Source organism: Anopheles merus, chromosome 3L (assembly GCF_017562075.2).
Source record: "Anopheles merus strain MAF chromosome 3L, AmerM5.1, whole genome shotgun sequence".
Taxonomy (NCBI): domain Eukaryota; kingdom Metazoa; phylum Arthropoda; class Insecta; order Diptera; family Culicidae; genus Anopheles; species Anopheles merus.
In genome coordinates, this window is record NC_054085.1 from 10,934,492 (window position 1) to 10,952,145 (window position 17,654).

Sequence of the window (17,654 nt, forward strand, 5' to 3'; positions counted from 1 at the left end):
GTTGACAAATAAAGGATTGCCTGCTTGTGTCCAAATTGTGTCCAACTGCTGATACCCCCTTCAGAAACTCACATACACACATAAGGAAGTTTGTAGTGGTGCTGAAAGTTGGCATGGATCATTTGCATCACTTCACATACGGGTACCGGGAATGGTCGTTTGCCCACCCAAGGAATGGTACTACAAATGCGTTCTTCAAGTTCAACCGAACGCACGCCACTCCTTAACCTCACCCAAAACCTGATATGCTCGATGATGGGGTGGCCGTGCTTATCGCATCGGACACCGAAGATACGCGGAAAGAAAACAGTGCGCAATCCAGTACGATCCGTGGCGATCGTACAAACCTCAAAAACTTACTGTACGAACCCTAACGCACCGGAACTGGAGCCAAATTTCCCACAGAAAGACAAAAAAAAAAACCTTCACTGATGGGCCTAATCTTCGTACACACCCGCGCACTATGCTCGAACGCAATCGACCCCCTCGAACATGCTCACTGACCTGCCTCTTCGTCTGTAGGGCGGCACATTGAGCACCATTGTGTACCGTCCCCCTCTGCAAAGCACAGCATTGCTGCAAACTTCTTTGGGTGCGCTGCTTGCTGCGACGATCATTGGCCGCGGGTACGCAGGTGACGCATCAAACCAAACGAAAGAAAAAAAAAACAAACGCGACTCACTCACTATAAAATCATGCCGGCACTGGGAAAAACCATTACTTCCAGCCAAACGTTTCAGCGGGCAACAGCAGCTTCCAAGCGCTTCGAAAAGTGCAGGCTGTGCAGGGCTAATCAGTAAGTTTACACCCTTCCCTAAAAAACAGAAGAAAGAATCGAAAAACAGCAAGGTGTGTGCTGTAAAGTGCAGTGCCGTACGATGCGGGCGTGAAAAACGTGAATTTTCTTTCGCAATAGTGCGTTTGGTGCGTTTGGTGCGGAACTCTGGTTTTGGTGCTAGAAAAATCGGTGTGACGCTATGTAAATCATAGCGCAGCGCGTTTTTCCCGTGTGCCAAACAGTACGGAACGTGACCATTTCCATCTGCTGGTGTGTAGTCAGTGGATGAACGAACAGGTGAAACGGCGATGGAAAAATAATTCAAGACATTCATAAAACAGCGAGCGGAAGAGTGCACCACCACCCAAGTGAAAGATAGTGAAAGGAAGATCCCCCCTCGGTTCTATCGCGCGTCGCTTTATAAGCGGCAATAACAAGCTGTAGGATAGCATCGATTGTATTGTTTCGGTTTTTTCACCTCTCTTTTTCCTCTCTCATTTACATTTCCCAAAAGTTCATCTGAAGCAACGGCAATTCCGCGGCAAAGATCAGGTTCACTTCCCCCTCCGAAAATAGTCAAACTCAACTTGACCGGCCCACGCGAAAGCTGCAGTTTAGTGTGTCAAAAGTGTATTTTTCCGGGTCGTCTAGCTTTTTTCCCGCAATTAATCAACTCCCCCGGCAGTGGAAAGTTTATCCAGCGTGAATTTTTGCATCTCTGAGAAGAAACGTCGAGTCTAAAGTTTTGCAAAATGTTGGCCGCAACTTCACTGTTCAAGGTGAGTGTCTTTAGAGTGGCTTTTTTCGGTGGGTGTGTCTCAGTGCGTCAGTGTAGATGGATTTTTAAGTTCAAGTGTATGCACAAAAAGAAGAGCTTCCAGTAGTTTCGAGTAAGAGAAGAAGAAAAGTTCAAAGGTTTTAGTAAAGCTGCATCGTTTCTAACGCTGCCCAAGTAACCTGACAGAGCAGTTTGCAAAGGAAATGGAGTTGGCAGAACGATTTCCTTTGCGTTCTGGTGACATGAAGCGTGACACGGGCTGCGATTGAAGAATGTAGTAAAAGACGTACAAAAACGATCAGCAAAAAACTCTTGCGAAGGCAAATATGTGAACGGCAAAGTAGGAATTTGCTTACCATAGTTTATATGGATGATGATTTACCGAGAAAGTGCTGGTTAATAGTTGAAAATCGTTAAAAGTTCCATTATGTTGAACATTATAACCTAATTTGTCATTTTTCCGCTCTTTTTTTCGTCACACTTTGCACTTGTTAAGTTAAAATTTTGGCAACATGTTTGCATCATTTGCTATGTAACATATTTTTTGTAACCCATCCTTATTAGGCCATATTGTCCGTTGAAGATTAACTAAAAGATAATAATAATAGCATGGTTGTTGATATAATTATAACAAACAATCAGATAACATTTTTGAACTGTTGAATTGAAGCTGTTATAAATAAAAACAAAAGTATAATTAATATCGTCACTAAAACAAAAAAAAAATCATAAACAGGAAAGACAAAAACAATCATAGAAAAATATTGAAACTACATATTTCTGTCAAGTTCAATTTACTAAAGTATCTTTAAATAGTGAACGATTTTTAGCCTTTTTGTTTTGCGCAAAACTTTCGTTTTTAACCTTCCCCTAACTAAGTCGTGTAGGGTTATTTACTAATTGTTGCCCACTTAAGGGAAAGCCGAAATATTTCATACGTTTGAGATGGATAAAACCAAAAAAATCATGTTATGTGTGTCTAGTATTCATGGTTATTGTTAAAAAAATAGTTTGTTTATTTTATTTAGGCAGAAAAACGATGAATGATGATAAGAAATACTGTTTTTAAACCTGTTCACAAATCCAATTGTTGCACACATACAAAACTCAAAATTCTATTATTGCACACTTTCCAATACACTGCAATAGACAAAAAAATCCCTGAAATAAAACTGTTTTCTATCGAACAGTGTATAGAACAGTGCGAAACGCTATTGGATTAAACGTTTATCCTTGGTTCAAGTCGGAATTCCGCAAAATAACTAGCAAACTTGCACCTGCTGCCACACGTCAATGGTAAACAAAACGCTGTCGAAATGATAGCACGGTGAAAAAACGGTTCCAATTATTAAACAGCGGACTAAAGTCAGTGTTTATTAAAACAAACTAAAAGTCTTTGCTACCTAATCGTGGGAATTACTTTGTTCGATTTCAGTCAAAATATACGTATAAAATATCATACATTTAAGATATAAAATATCAAAATATAGAGGTTCACAGGGCGAAATAAACCTTATTCTGTGATGCACAATTCTTAGCGGTTTAGGCTTCAAATATATGGAAAAGCAACAATTTCTACGCACAGTGCAATAATTGGGTGGTGTGCAACAATTTTCAAATACCCGTATTTGGTTGTTTGACAAGCTGGGCAACTTTAGTTTGAAATGTTTATTATTAAATATTTTTCATCTTTTCATCTGTGTTTGGCTATTTGTTTTTTTTTTACATTTTTTTTAACGTAATTTACTATATCATCACTACTATCAATAAAGGAATACGGTTCAATGAAGCATTTATTTTACTTCTTTTTGTAACGCTTCGCAGTAATAATGAATTATTTTTTTTCGAAATGTTGAGTATTTTTCCAATCGGAAAAACCTTTCAAATTGAAAATATGTTCGTACCAAGCCACAAAAAAGCTTACGCTCGATTACACATTGCTCCACAAACGATGCGCTTACCCTCCCTTTGTTACATATTAAAACATTTGTAATGGAATGTTACAAGCAGTTATTGTAATGTGAAATGGTTTGCATGCTTCTGCGATAAAAAGGCACGTAAATCTCAACAAGCTGATCTGTTCAGTGTACAGCGGCGTTGCTCCAATTTGAACGACGCTTGTGTGAGGGTTTCATAGTAATCCCATTTTCAATCATACGCCCTCACAACATAACGCACACAATAAGTGCAAAGCGATGTAAATAGAAGCGCGCGGCCGCGTAGTAATCGTTCATTTTCATCAGAGACTACCCAACACTTACCACAAGCTTCTCACCCTTGGATTCGGCGGGATGGCGATGCCCTCCATTCATTGCAGATGCTGCTGGTGACCTCGATACTGTCGCAAGCGGTCCACTGTCAGCGGTTGCTGGGGCGGGGTCGCCGGGAAGCGACGAACACACCGTTGTCGTCCACCGATGCGCCGGTTGAGGTAAGTGAAGCTGTCGACAAACAGTCGGCTGCCGGAGAGGTGTTGAGTACGGCCGCTTCGACAAGGACACAGCGCAGCTACTACGGCGGTGGCTCCAGTGAAAGATGTAAGTTTCAATAGCAGGAGATGAAACTGCTGCATCGCTTTTGACGTTCCTCTTTATCTTCCGTTTTCTGGCGGCAGTGTTCGATCTGGGCGGGCTGCTGGGAAGCCGCACGTACTATTCGGGCAATCGGGGCTATTACCCGTCCGGTAGTTACTACCCGCAGGGTGGCTACTACCCACAGGGCGGTTATCTGCCGCAGGGTGGCTACTATCCGGTATGTAACCACTTTTTCGAACCACTAACCATCGTGCTGAGCTGTGGAATGGATGGTTCCTTTTAACAAATGTTCTCTTCCTCTCGTTGACGCTCTGCTTCACATGCTTCACGCGCAAAAGGGAGGCGGCTATGGCGGATCGGGCTACTACCCGGGCACGAACACGCTGGGCGTCGGATCGCCCGCGTACGGTGGCGGCAGCTACGGCGGTTATGGCGGCTACGGCGGCTTCGGAGGTAACGGTGGGCTGCAGTCGTACTACGGCTACAACAACGACAACTACTACGGCAACCGCAACCTGGGCTATGGCTACTACAGCGGCACCTCACCGTCCGGCTACGTAGGCTCCACCCTTGTTAGCGGTTTCCGTGGCTACAACTAAGGACCGGCCGGGTGACTTTGACGCACTCACTGCAGACCACTCTACGTTTGTGACGTTTTTGTGACGTGTTGTGTTGTGTTGTCTGTCCGTTAAATCAATGTCTGTCCGTCTGTGTGTGTGGGCTTTGTACAAATGCTGTGCTCGCTGTTTGAAACCAAAATGGCAAACACCAAAAACGAATCTCCACAGTGCTACAATTTGTCGATCCAGCCCACAACCGAATGTCCTGTTGTGCGTAGATAATAATATCCGTCCAGCGGTTCCGACTTGACGTGCTAAAAGCTATATTTATATTCCCTTCATCTCAGCCATCAGGAGCAACAGAAACGGTACCTCACGCCCACCAGCAAATCCCAGGCGCGTGGGTAAACGGGGGCCACTTCATGGTACTTGCTCGAGTAAATAAAGATGTCGATCAAAGATCTAATTTCGCGTAACAAAAAACGAAAACAAAAAAGCGTTAAAAGCATTGCCACTTTCCATTCACTGTGTCGCTGTTGTCACCTCGTTTGCCGGCTAATTTCGCGCCATCCACTTCGTTGCTTCAATTTATCATTCCCACCAAACGATTTTTAAAGAGAAAATTATGTAAGATGCTTAGCATTCCTTCCAAAAAAGAGAAACAGAGAGTAATAGAAGCTGCTGGAAGCCCTTTCACACCTGCCGGTTTGGTGGAAAATTGCATTCGACGTACAAGAAATTGCTTTCGATGTGAATTTCTCATCCCATTGTCTGTTTTTTCTTTGCACTGCTAGCATCAGAAGCAGCAGCAGCAGCAGCGGGAATGCCGGTTCGACAGGTTTGCATCTTGACTGCACATGCAGAATGCAACACACACACACACATCGACCGGACGCTCTCGGTCGGAACAGCTCTCTATGCGATGGAGACAAAAGTTCCTCAACCGTTACATTTCCTTCTTTTTCGCTGTCGCTGACGCTTCGCTTTTCGGGTGTCCCATCTTTGTTGCGCGAACATTGAAGCGACACACTGCACTCGAATTTAAATGGCGAATTAAATCGTTCGTTGAGTTTGTTTCTCTTTTTGTTGACGCTGTAAAAAAGCCTTTAAAAAAAAGTTGTGCTTCTGTGAATTGTGCTTTTTGCCAAGAGATCTTTGTAAACCTTTTGTGTTGCTGGGTAGAATGCGTTTTTTTTTTCTGTGCGTTGTATTGTCTTTCTGTACGTGTGTATGTGTGTCGTTTATTTGTTACAAAACTGTGTCTGTTCTTTACGACGTCAAGAAACTTCTCAAGCAATCAACTCTTTCGTTAATGCTCTTGCCTCTTTGTTTTTATTTCGGATTTCCATTTTTTTCCCACAGCACCGCCGGTATTTTAGGAGTGCAAACAGAAGCGAGGACTTGTATTGCAGTGTGAAGCATTTTAAAAAGCTCCTCAAATTTCGTCATGTTTGCAAAAACAGGCACAAAAATAAGCAAAAAATTGTGCCAAAATCTATCTAATTTTGTAAGACAAATTAAATGAAGAGAATAAAAACTGGTTTATTTTCTAAACATCAAATAATGTTTATGTCTTTGGTTCTTACAATGCATCTCATAACAATACATGATAATTTACCATATTCAAAAGTATGTCTACAGAAGAACAATCAACAGCACTGATAGATGACATTTAGTGGACTGAACGGATGAAAAACTAGTTCCCATTCATAGCAGGAGCATCAATGCGTTTGTAGCGGTAATAATCAAAGTTAATTAGTTAATTGGTTATTTATTCATGGCTCAAGATATGTTCCATTATTTATCTTTATTTTTCTGGCATTTTAGCTGTAGTGCATGAATGCATTAATCAAACCTGCACCCAATAGTAATTAGACAGATATTGAGCAGAACAGACCGTTATTGAAGCAAATAATTTCTGGGTTAGCATACCGCCGGTGGAATATAACCCAAATTCCCACAATACGGATCGCTCCCATTATAATTTACCAATGGGAAATACCTTGCTGGGATACTCCAAGCGTCTCAGTGAGCTCCTGATGCGTTTGTACAGGATCTGCAGTGATCATTGCCTCTCCAGTGGCCAAGCTCAAGTTTCCGCTGTGCTCAGGAACGTTGCTTATCCTCTTAATTAAAATTGGTACAGAAAACTATTTCAGATAAGTTGCTTCAGCTAGAGCATGATCACCGCAAAAACATACAGCGCCATCGTATTGGCTTGCGGCAGGTAGGACTACAGGTAGCAGATAGTTTGAAAATTTACTATTTTTGGGGCTGACAGCAACAATGTTGTTATTATTGTAATTACTGTTGCGAAATGAAACGAATGTATAAAGATGACTGTTGCCTGATTCATCATACAAGTTTTTTTTTTTTTAATAAATGGTGACATTTTAAATTTAGACGCTACAAACTTATTAGTACTCCTAATACCGTTAGCTCCCAGAGCATTTAAATTTGATTTAAACGAGTTTATTTCATTATTGCCAATGTCTTTGGAATCATTCCAACCACCAACGAATACCCACAGTTACCGTATTCGGCGTAGAACTTTCCTCTCGAAACAGTCAAGATTGTAACGACTAACACTCCCAGAAGCTATAACACAAGTTTACCATTGTTCGTTCGCAACTCAAATTTCCCGTGTCTCTCGCCTCGTCCCTGAATCATTTAGTTTTGCTTTGCAACTACCGAACTTGCAAGTCTTCTTTGGTAAATCCTCGCCGAAATGTAGCATTAATCGAAAAGCACTAACTTTTTACTGCAGCAAGAGTATTTGAGACGTAAGCAGAGACTGTTCTCTTGCTACAAAATACTTGTTCACTAAGTGATTTCGCTTCCAAATCGAAAATAAACTAACATTCTGAAAAGAAAACTTCCATCAACTTCCATTAACATTAAAAAGTGTACTGTAGTGTAAAGACCACATAACGTTGGTGTTTATATCATCAGGGTCGAGATTTAATTGTGCTGCTCGTTTGTTAAACAAACGGCCTGTTCTACTTCCACCGTTAGAGTTACATTTTAAACTCCCTGGTTCTATCTTTAAGCCTCCCGGACGGGATTCAATAAATAGGCCAAATGACCAGCAAACCGCATTATCAGCAAACACAATCAGTTGTTATTATTCGATTACCGTGCGAACAGCGTTCCATTAGCGTTCCAATCGTAGCACATGCCAGCGGAAAGTGCACTTTTCACGTGCAACCAATGCACGAACCATAAATGGTCGGCAAAGAAGTGCAGTGTAAGCAGTAGTAAATCCAATACTTTTTTTGCGGTCCATTTCAACTCCATTTGATTAAGCTTGGTGTAAAGTACATCGGATGAATTTAAGCTCCATATTAACCTTTCGAAAAGTGTCCGCGTCCGCGAGGATTACGGTTTCGATAAGCCGGAATGGAGCGGGATTTTTCGGTAAGGCACGGTCGGAAGTAGATACGGATAGGCGTCGCTCCACTTGGTCCTAGTAGGCATCATCGCCGTGTCCTAGCGACATCCTGGAGTGAGACAACAAGCACAGTTCAAACACATATTCAAGCCCCCTTTCTCTGTGTGCGTGAGTGTCTGTTTGAAGGGTTTCCTAAGCAGCTGCGGAAAGTTCCCATCCGTCATTATCAATATTGCATGGGCCCGTGCTTTGCATGTAAACTTCCTGCCACGGGGTAGGCCTGTCTCACACACATACATACAACGACATGCACACATACGTCCCAAATCCACACAAAGGACCACAGCATAATCAGGGGGCAATTCTTTACGAGCCTCGCCAGCCGCATCAGTCGCCGTCCAGTGCTGGTGGTTGTAAGATGGCCGCCAAAGGTAATTCCGCCGACGTGAACGCCCCCGAGCTGAACCGTGTGTTGAGTTTTTATCGCGATTCCACTATCCTGCTGACGGGCGGGACAGGATTTCTCGGCAAGGTGCTGCTCGAGAAGATACTGCGCTGCCTCGGTGTGCGGAAAGTGTTTCTAGCGGTGCGGATTAAGGATGGCCGCAAGCCGGCCGAACGATTGCAGGAACTGCTCAAGGATGCGGTAGGTCGGCGAAGCGATGATGTGGGCGAACAACAAAGCCTGGAATTAATCAGCTTTTGTTTTGTCTGTGGGTGTAGCTGTTCGATAGGCTGCGGCAGGACGCCACCGTCGAGCAGCTGCTCGAACGTGTCGAACCGGTCGAAATTTCGCTTGAAGCGGGGGATGGGACCGGACTGGGAATGGATGCAGCGACCGAAACCCGCCTACTCCAACAGACGGACGTCATCTTCAATGTGCTAGCGTCGGTGAAGTTTAACGAAAGCATTAAGAATGCCGTCGACACGAATGTCGGTGGTACGCGTCGAGTGTTGCAGCTGGCGCGTCGCATGCAACGGCTAAAAGCGGTCGTGCACGTGTCCACCCTGTACTCGAACTGCGACCGGACACACATCCGCGAGCGTGTGTACGATGATACGCTGCTACGACCGGAAGCCGTACTAAATGTAAGAGAAAAAACATCCACCGGAAAATTGCCCTTTTCTTTGAAGCTCTCCTTCTTAATTAAAGCTGTCGAAACTGCTGTCAGCGAACGAGATGGACGGGCTGCAACACTGTCTGCTCGGCTCGCTGCCCAACACGTACACGTACAGCAAAAAGTGTGCCGAGTCGCTGATCCAGCAGCACTTTTCCGACTTGCCAGTTGGCATTTTTCGACCTCCAATAGGTAAGTAGGGCTGGAGATTATCGGCTTTCCGTTGCAAAGGAGGCTCTCACTCGTTTTTTTCTCCGGTAATTCCAAAATTCGATAGTCCTCTCAACGTACCGCGAACCGATCGCGGGCTGGACGGACAATCTGAACGGTCCGGCCGGACTGTGCCTGTGGACGGTGAAGGGTTACGTGCGCGTCATCCACGGCAATGGGCGCAAAAAGGCAAATCTCGTCCCGGTGGACTACTGCGTGAATGCGCTGCTGGTGGCGGGCTTTGATGTGGCCGACCGATCGATGGCGCGAGGGGCAGCTCCGGACAGTCGGACAGGCTGGGAAACGCTGCAACCGGTGCCGGTGTACAACTATCTGTACGACCGGCCCAATCTTACGTGGGGCCGGTACATGGGCACGGTGTCGATGGGATTTGACGGCTGGATCAAGCGACTCTGCTGGTAAGTTGGGTGGGCAGGGGGAAATCAATATTGTGGTTTGCTAATAGGGCGTTGTGTTGGTGGGGGAGGGGGGGGAGGTGATCGATTGATTGAAAATTGGTTTTACGTGTGTTATTTATTTTGCTCGGTGTTTTTTAAATATCAATTAAAATATAATTTTTAATAAATTATTTATTTTCATCTTTACAAAGCCACTGCGGGCCGCATAACAGGCTCTCGAGGGCCGTATGCGACCCGCTGGACGAAGTTTGGAAACCCTTTCCTTATATGATTGAATATAATTTATAACCTTCAACAAATGGTGCTGGTTTAAAGGTTTAACAGACTTTGATAGGCCAGAAGCTCGAACAATTTCAAAACAGTTTTCTTCATGCCATTATTACCCTTAACAAAAACTGTTGTCAAGAATGAATCAACTAGCAGACTAAAATTAGGACCAACAGGAAGGAAGGTTCAACGAAGGTATCTCAGAAGCGTCAGTCTTGTCGAACATAGAGTTTACGTATCCTCTTTACCAAAGTATTGCCGTTTTAAGAGTGTCGCTGTTGCCTAAGCTGATTACGAATACGGAGGTGGGACTTTGGTGCCGTCAAAGTCGGTTAATTTTTTAAAAATTGTTTTGCTACATTCTGGTCAGTTGCTTAAACTGACTATCAGCATACATCTGTCACATATAAAGAAGGATAACCTAAACAGACTGAAGTCCTCATAAAGGAAATTAAGAAAAATCAATGATTGTTATTTAATTAATGTTCCTGACTAATGTGCTGTAAAACAAAGTTATTTAATTGACATACAAAGTACCATTACCAATATCAGCCTATTGACGAACTCTTTGCACCATAAAAATATGGGAAATTTAAGCTCTATTTTGGTCAATATTTGGTAAGAAGTACACACGGGGAATGACTTTCCGTAGACCTCATAAATGTAAATTTTTGTTTGACGAAGTTAGATATGAGGTTCTCGAAGTTTTTTTTGTTCATATAACAGTCTGATTTTTGGCAGGAGCGTAGTTTAAAAGTGTCCCCAACAGTGCGTGAACAAAGTTTACCGATAAGTGGCCTAAGGCATTGTCCAAGTCTTTTAATTGTTGTCTATCCTTAATCATCCATATATTTATTGTTTATAACGTAATCAAGCCGCTGAGGTATATTACAGCTGCAAAATCCCTACCTTTGAATCTAGCTTATACCGTTATGATTCAAATTACGGGCAGCTTCAAATTCAGGACATTTGGCATGTTTTTATTGAATATTCTTCATACCCAGTTCGCTGACTTGCTGATTTTTAATTTTAGATGTTTGCCATAATGTGCTAGTATAAATCAAATGTCTGATCCCTAATAGTCCCTGATGCCGCAGTAAATAAATATTTTCTGTCGGTCAGTTCACCACCAGAGGCATTCTTAGCAGTTTTGCTTCAAACTCATGCCAGTGTTATTTCTTCAATAATTTAATTTATTATTGATTGCGTCCACGTGCATTGAAACACGTATCGGATTCTATAGTGGAAGTAGTTATCAACGCGAAAACAACAGTGTTTTATCATAGTGTGCTCTAAATTTCATTAAAATACGTATTTAATTCTGTCCGGAAAACAAAACAAGATTTTTATCTTGTTTTTAATTCCGGACAGCTGAAGTAAATTGTCATTTATTGCTTAACAACATTTTTTAGCCAGTTATAATAACAAGAAAACAATGGCATTTGAAGATATATAGGACAAGTGCATTGATGGCCGTACGGGAAAGACCGTCAATTAACGTAGCAATTTTTCGGTTATATGCATCTACGATTACAAGAGTAAAAAACAACATCAAAATCCCGTTGTATTTAAGACTGTCGTTCTGTCGGTCTAGGAGGACACTGACATCCACAATGAAGTGTCCAGACCTTGAAACATGTTAAAAACTAAAAAGGTGTAGTGTGTGTGTAAATTTGAAGATTATAAAAGGAATTTAGAAGCTGTCTGGAATATGATCTTTGAAAATTATACAATTATCGTAATTTAACAAAATAATTCATAAAACACGGGTTTTTGTTATAAGAAATGCACAATATACAACCATTAGAACATTTCGGACTTGGAAGCAATCGAAAACTAATGTTCAAAGACGAAAAAACACTATATTTCTCTCGGCCAGTCAAAAGATTACAAGAAAATATTTTTGTTATCCATCGAGCGATGGATGGCTTGGATTGCTCGAAAAAGATTCGCTACAAGCTGCTAGACTTCCCATACCTCAGTGAAAAAGTGTGTTTGACAGAGATTTTCTAGCAGAATATGCCGTGTCTGAATGCAGCTAATTAGTAAGAAAATATGAAATACCAAAAAAGTAATTTAAAGCAATACGTTACCTAGAAACAAGGAATGCAATATAAACATTAAGTACTATCATATTAATAGTCTCAGATGCAAAAGATGTTTCTTCATTATCAGCTTGTTTCACGAGTAGTCCATGTAAAAAGAAATCTTTTAATATCCATTTCAGAGAATTCCGAGGGCTTTTTTATTCCTTTTAACGCAACACCTCACACACTCCTTCTTTTCCGGAGAGTTAAAAATAGCTCTACAATATGTTTACCCAATTTTCATTTCCTTTAAATCATTTCCCTCATAAAAACTCGTCTCGCTTGAGGACGCTTGTGAACGCTTCTATGGAAGTTTCCATTGCAAAATCTACACTAGCTGACGCTGGGTTGACACACCAGAACTTCCCAAGCATGGTTCAAACTTTGTGACAGCTTTCGCTGAATCTGGAAAATGGACATCAATGCTAAAAGGCGCAAAGTTGTACCCTGCTTTCTAGGAAGCTCTGCTCCGCTCAGTAGTGGTTAACCTTCGCCTGGTCATTCGCTGAAGCTCAATTTGTTCCAGTCCAGAGACCACAGGTTCTGGGAACTCCTATGAATATGGTTCATCTTTCTCAGCAGTCCTCGGTACGGTCCGACAGTCGAGATGGAAAAGGGTGTCTAAGGCATAGCAACTTCGTTGGGACGTGCTTGTTGTGGATAAAATCACAAACACGTTTGCTTCAGCGCCTGTCGGTAAACCCGAAACTAATATTAAGTAGCTTTTAGACGTTTCGGAAGGACAGAAAATGCGAAATGGTATCTCCCGTGTTACATCTTACGCCGCGTCTAGATAGGAACCAAAATTGGATCTAAACTAAGACCGATAAGCTGAATATTTAAAGCTGTTTTTATTGCGTTCAAATTAATTATTAATAGCTGCAACAACGAAGCAGCAACAGGGTCACGGGGCGTACGGAGAGAAGTCCAAAATTAATTACCCTTTGATGGAATTTAATCGGCTAAGCGCCAATAAACCAATGAATGGTAGCGTAAAGTTCGGCAGACACAAGGCAGGGCACGACGAATCCTGTGCAACAGTTTGTGTTTATTTTCAAGCGAAACCCACCAATTCCACGGGCAACCGGAAGCGTTAATCGCGTTACCGAAATTATCTGAGCGATGAAGCGGCAAACAAGACGTCTGACAATCCGCTTTGTTTGGTCCCCCCCCCTCTGAGCGCCCCACGGTGGGACGGTTGACGTATTTGCCCAGCCATCGACATTGCGAACGGAAAATAGCGCGCGCGGGTCGGGTTTGCTAACCACTTTTTCAGTGAAATCGCCCACTTTTGCCATGCCGATGGAGAAGCTTGGTCGCTTGCAAAGACACACCACTTGCCACGTTTCCCACACACTACTCATATATTTCTCTTTTCTTTTGCAGGCCTCATTCGTACACAATCGTCCCGAACAGGGCCCTGTTCCGGGTGCTTTCCCTCTGCTGCCATACCGTACCGGCCTGGCTGCTGGATTTTGTACGTCAGCTGCGCGGAAAACGGCCCCTGTAAGATATGCTTTGGTGGGATTTGTTTGCACAAAGAATACTAAAAAAGAAGCAAAAAGAAAGCAAAATCGAATATCGAAACGCACGCTGACAGTTTCACCATTCCACAGCTACCGGCGAATGGCAGCCAAGACGAACCGATTCCTCGAAACGATGGCCTACTTCGGGCTGCGGGAGTGGCAAATAGCGAACGAAAACGTGGTCCGCTTGCGGACGCTGCTGACGCCCACCGAAGCGTCCCTGCTCGAGTTCGATCTGTCCACCGTCGACTGGGACGAGTACTTCCAGGCCTACATACCCGGCATACGGCGCTACTACTTGGGCGAGCTGCCGGCTGCCCGGGACCGCACCAAACCGGGCCAACCGCTGGCCTGGAATCGAAGGTACATGGGGGGGAAGTGGATTTGATCTCGTTTGGCACGCGTAGTAAATATCTTTATTTTCCTTTCTTTTATCTTTTTTTTATATTTTGGGTGTGGTTCACACACTACAAGGATACAGTTTCTGTGCCGACTGTTGCACCGGCTGATGTGGGTTTTGATCTGCTTAAAGTTGGGCCACCGGCTGTACGTGCGGCGCAATTTATTTTCGATTTTGATCGCATAACGACGCAACCAGTCAGGCAGGCAGGCAGGCAGGCAGGCGGGCTGGCAGGACTCACGTGACCTCGGGATGCCGTGTGGACGAAGATGATGCTGTCGACGGTGTCGAGGGAGTACATACAAGCTGTGGACAGAAATTGTTCATCGAGTGAATAGATATGGACGGTTGCTAGAAATAAAAAAGGAATGAATAGATGGAGAAAATGGTGCAGAAAATTGTTTTTGTTTCCTAGAAATGGTCAGTGAAAAGAGTAAAGTATATTATTTTATTCTATATTCTTGTTTGCTAGTTCAACATGAAGGGAGTTTGCTCATTGCTTTCTTCAGCCTCTTGCATTATTTCTATTATTTTGTTTATCTTTTTCCCCAATATTTCTCTTTTTTAAGTATTATTTATTTAAAAAATTTATAGTAGAACATGTTTAATATTTATTAGTTTCTATCTTCGTTTTACATAGGTTTTGTTCATTTGTCTATCAATATTATTTTTATAGTATTGTAATCTGAATGTGTCTGTCTAAAGGACTTTTCTTCTAAATGTTCAGGGAGCTGTCTTGATGTTGCTATTTGTTTTTGTTAATTATTAGCTCTTACATTATCTTTTCTTATGCAAGTTTTGTAATGTGTTGTGATATTTTTTTGTAAATTTTCTAGTTAGAAAAAAAATATTTCAATCATATATTACGTTGAAAAGTTCAGTTTTACAACAGTAAAGAAATCACAACACTATGTTCAAATATATCCATTTTCCAAACCAAATCAAAATGACATTTACTCCAATAAACAAACTCTTAAACCATGATCCATGATTCATGCGATGCGCTCACGGTTCATCGAACGGCCAATCAATCCTCGATTGGAAGCGTCACCATCCCTCTCATTTATGTGTGACTCCACTTGCGAATAATAAACAAGTTTATGGTTCAAAATGCGTGCAGTACGAGCATTGAAATTGATGAAATATCGATACGCATAGTATACAGCAAGAGCGAGAAAGAGATACAGAGCTTTTCTTATATTTGTTATGATTTGTGACATTTTTTACAGCTCAAGGACACACGGTATACCCGGCCTCCGTTCTGGCCATCCCGGGCCAGAGCCGTCTGAACCGGTGTGTAATCAAATGGAAAATGCTCGATCGAGGAGTGCACGTTTGATGGTATTAAAGGCAGTGCAGGGAGCGGCGTGCGAAGCAATGGGGTAGCCAATTCATTCCGATTGAGTTGCCGAATCATGGAGAGGATGATTTACGGGCTTTGAACCCACCTTGACAGATTGTCACAATTTTTTTGAGTAAAAAATAAAAATAAAAAAAATAAAAAGGGACGGTGAACGAAGGTTTCATGCAATCATACGCTTCGTTTCGTTTCGTTCGTCGGTGGGAGGGGGCGGTGGGGGAGATAACTACTGCGCTGGTTAAAGCAATAGAAGTAGTAATTTTCCTTTCTGGCATGGGTGTAGCTCACACATTGTGTTTGTTGTGGAATCGCAAAAATGAATCGTATGAAAGTGAACGAAACGAGGGTTTGACATTCTGGCTGCACCTTGAGCTACGGGCGGAGGAAGCGAAGATCAAAGATGTTTTTTGTTTGAAAATCCCATAAAAATGATGGTTAGTTTGTCAGTATGCCAACTACGACCAGCCTGTGTGGGATTTTACTTTATCTTGCATAGCTTCAGGCGTTCATCAAGAACGAATGATAATTAATGCTTGGGAAGCACTTTTATACTTAAGCGAATACCGAAAAAATGAAAAAATATCATGCAAAGAAAAGTATAGTAGATATTAATACTGTACGTCTTTTGTCAGTGACGTATGAAGCCAATCGGCCGTAGATCGAAAACTAAAACCATCAACAATACATCATATTGCATATCTTCAGGGGTAGTACCTATGAAATACTCATTTCCCGTGTGAAATTTTCATTGTAAAATAGACCAAAAATTGATCGAACAAAAAAAAAGCTATTTAATTACGCATACAATCTTGCAAGGTATCACCATTTCTGAAATATTGTTTTTGTGCCTAGAAACTTGCCTAAAAAGTTATTCTTTAGAAGATTTCAGCCAACTCATGCAGGCGCAGGCTGTGCGCAGCTGGCTGTTGCCAAACGGTTGGTGCTTCCAATTAAAACTTTTCCCGCCCCAACAGCAGCAGGTAATGGTCAGAACAAAGCAAATAATTGTACGATTAGTTTACGCGCTGAATCATGACATTCGTAAGGCAACTTGGCTTTTATTGGCGTGCCTTTTTTACTTACCTTTGTCATACCACACCGAAGGACGTGGAAAGCTGTTTGATTGCGTATCGTTTGAAGGTCGTTTTATACGTCGATTTTCACCTTCAAGTCATCGCTATTAAAGAATGCTTTAAAAAATGAAAAATAAGGAGAAAATAGCAAAAATTGTGTGGAATCTTAGCTTTATTTAAACTCGTTTAAATGCAAACAGCTCACAGTTAATACACATTGCTCGTTTTGTACTTAAAGTATCAATAAAACGATCGATTTTACAATGTAACTTTTCTCTCTCTCTCTTTCTCTATTTCTCTCCAATTGGCTCAGTCCGCTCAGTCAAAGTACGGGCCAAGCTGCTCCAAATCATTACAGTACAAATGACCTCCCTTGGCGTCAGCTGTACCGTTCGAATGTGCTCGATTAGGCTCACCGTCCCCACCACTCTCGCCACCACTGTCCGGGTGAGGGTGGTTCAGCGCCATCCGGACGGTGCTGGTGGATTCTCGCGCGGACCCGTTCCCTCTGGCCGCTCCTATCCGGCTTCCGAAGCCATCGGACGGACCGACACTGTCTTCGGTGAGCTGACGTGACGCTAGCTGCTGATCTAGGCTGGCAGCTGAAGATACGATCAGCTTGTCGTGCTCGTTCTGCCGTGGTTCTTCCATCCGTTGCTCCCAGCTGGGGGGCCGGTTTTGCCCGAAGGCGGTCGTAACGGTACCGCTAGTGACGCTCAAACCCTCGCCGGCACCTTTCCTTGGCCCGCCGAAGGACAGCTCGTGCAGATGGCCACTGCCCACGGGGTGGTGCGGAAAGTGATGCCCGGCGGGTGGAAATTTGAACTGTGCCGGCAGCTGCTTCGATCCCGAGTACCGGTTCGTGCTCAGCTTGTTCCGTATCGAGGAGGTGGCGTACGTCGACCGGACCGAGCTGACGCGCGTAAAAATCGATGACGTTTTGTCCGACTCGTGGTTGTGGTTGTACGTTAGGTCGCGCTTGAACGGGTAGCGTTTGCGGAACTCGCGCTTGAACTTTTCCTGCAAGAGCGCCACGCGCAAGAGAGCGTTGGGGGAGGTGGTAAAAAGAGCAAAGAAAAGAAGAAAAAAAGAACGAAAGAGATATTCGAATTCAATTTCATTTGCATTTGCCCCTGGGGGTGGATTTGGGCTG

At 43.0% G+C, this 17,654-nt stretch overlaps 3 protein-coding genes across 4 annotated transcripts in view; 2 read left to right on the forward strand and 1 right to left on the reverse strand.

The window, feature by feature from the left end:
- Positions 1–714: 714 nt before the first annotated feature.
- Positions 715–6,193, forward strand: LOC121599999 (prisilkin-39-like). 2 transcript variants are annotated; one of them, XM_041928189.1, is made up of 6 exons: positions 715–796; positions 1,293–1,557; positions 3,874–4,093; positions 4,171–4,307; positions 4,429–4,543; positions 6,013–6,193. In XM_041928189.1, exons 2-6 carry the CDS (start codon positions 1,531–1,533, stop codon positions 6,027–6,029), a joined length of 516 nt encoding a protein of 171 aa, XP_041784123.1. In that variant the 5' UTR covers positions 715–796; positions 1,293–1,530; the 3' UTR covers positions 6,030–6,193. The 2 variants fall into 2 exon arrangements, with proteins under 2 accessions (XP_041784123.1, XP_041784122.1); XM_041928188.1 differs by lacking the exon at positions 6,013–6,193 and having other exon boundaries at positions 4,429–5,116.
- Positions 6,194–8,079: 1,886 nt separating this feature from the next.
- LOC121599390 (fatty acyl-CoA reductase wat-like) lies at positions 8,080–14,445 on the forward strand. Its single transcript, XM_041927158.1, has 7 exons — positions 8,080–8,687; positions 8,765–9,130; positions 9,195–9,351; positions 9,437–9,788; positions 13,529–13,648; positions 13,759–14,031; positions 14,143–14,445. The coding sequence occupies exons 1-7, from the start codon at positions 8,349–8,351 to the stop codon at positions 14,252–14,254; spliced, it is 1,719 nt and encodes a 572-aa protein (XP_041783092.1). The 5' UTR covers positions 8,080–8,348; the 3' UTR covers positions 14,255–14,445.
- Positions 14,446–16,655: 2,210 nt separating this feature from the next.
- Positions 16,656–17,654, reverse strand: part of LOC121599432 (RYamide receptor-like) — a 32,425-nt gene continuing 31,426 nt past the window's right edge. Inside the window, exon 8 of the mRNA XM_041927225.1 lies at positions 16,656–17,521. Coding sequence (XP_041783159.1) covers positions 16,820–17,521 — 702 coding nt within the window. The 3' untranslated portion in view covers positions 16,656–16,819. The remainder of the gene's footprint in view (positions 17,522–17,654) is intronic.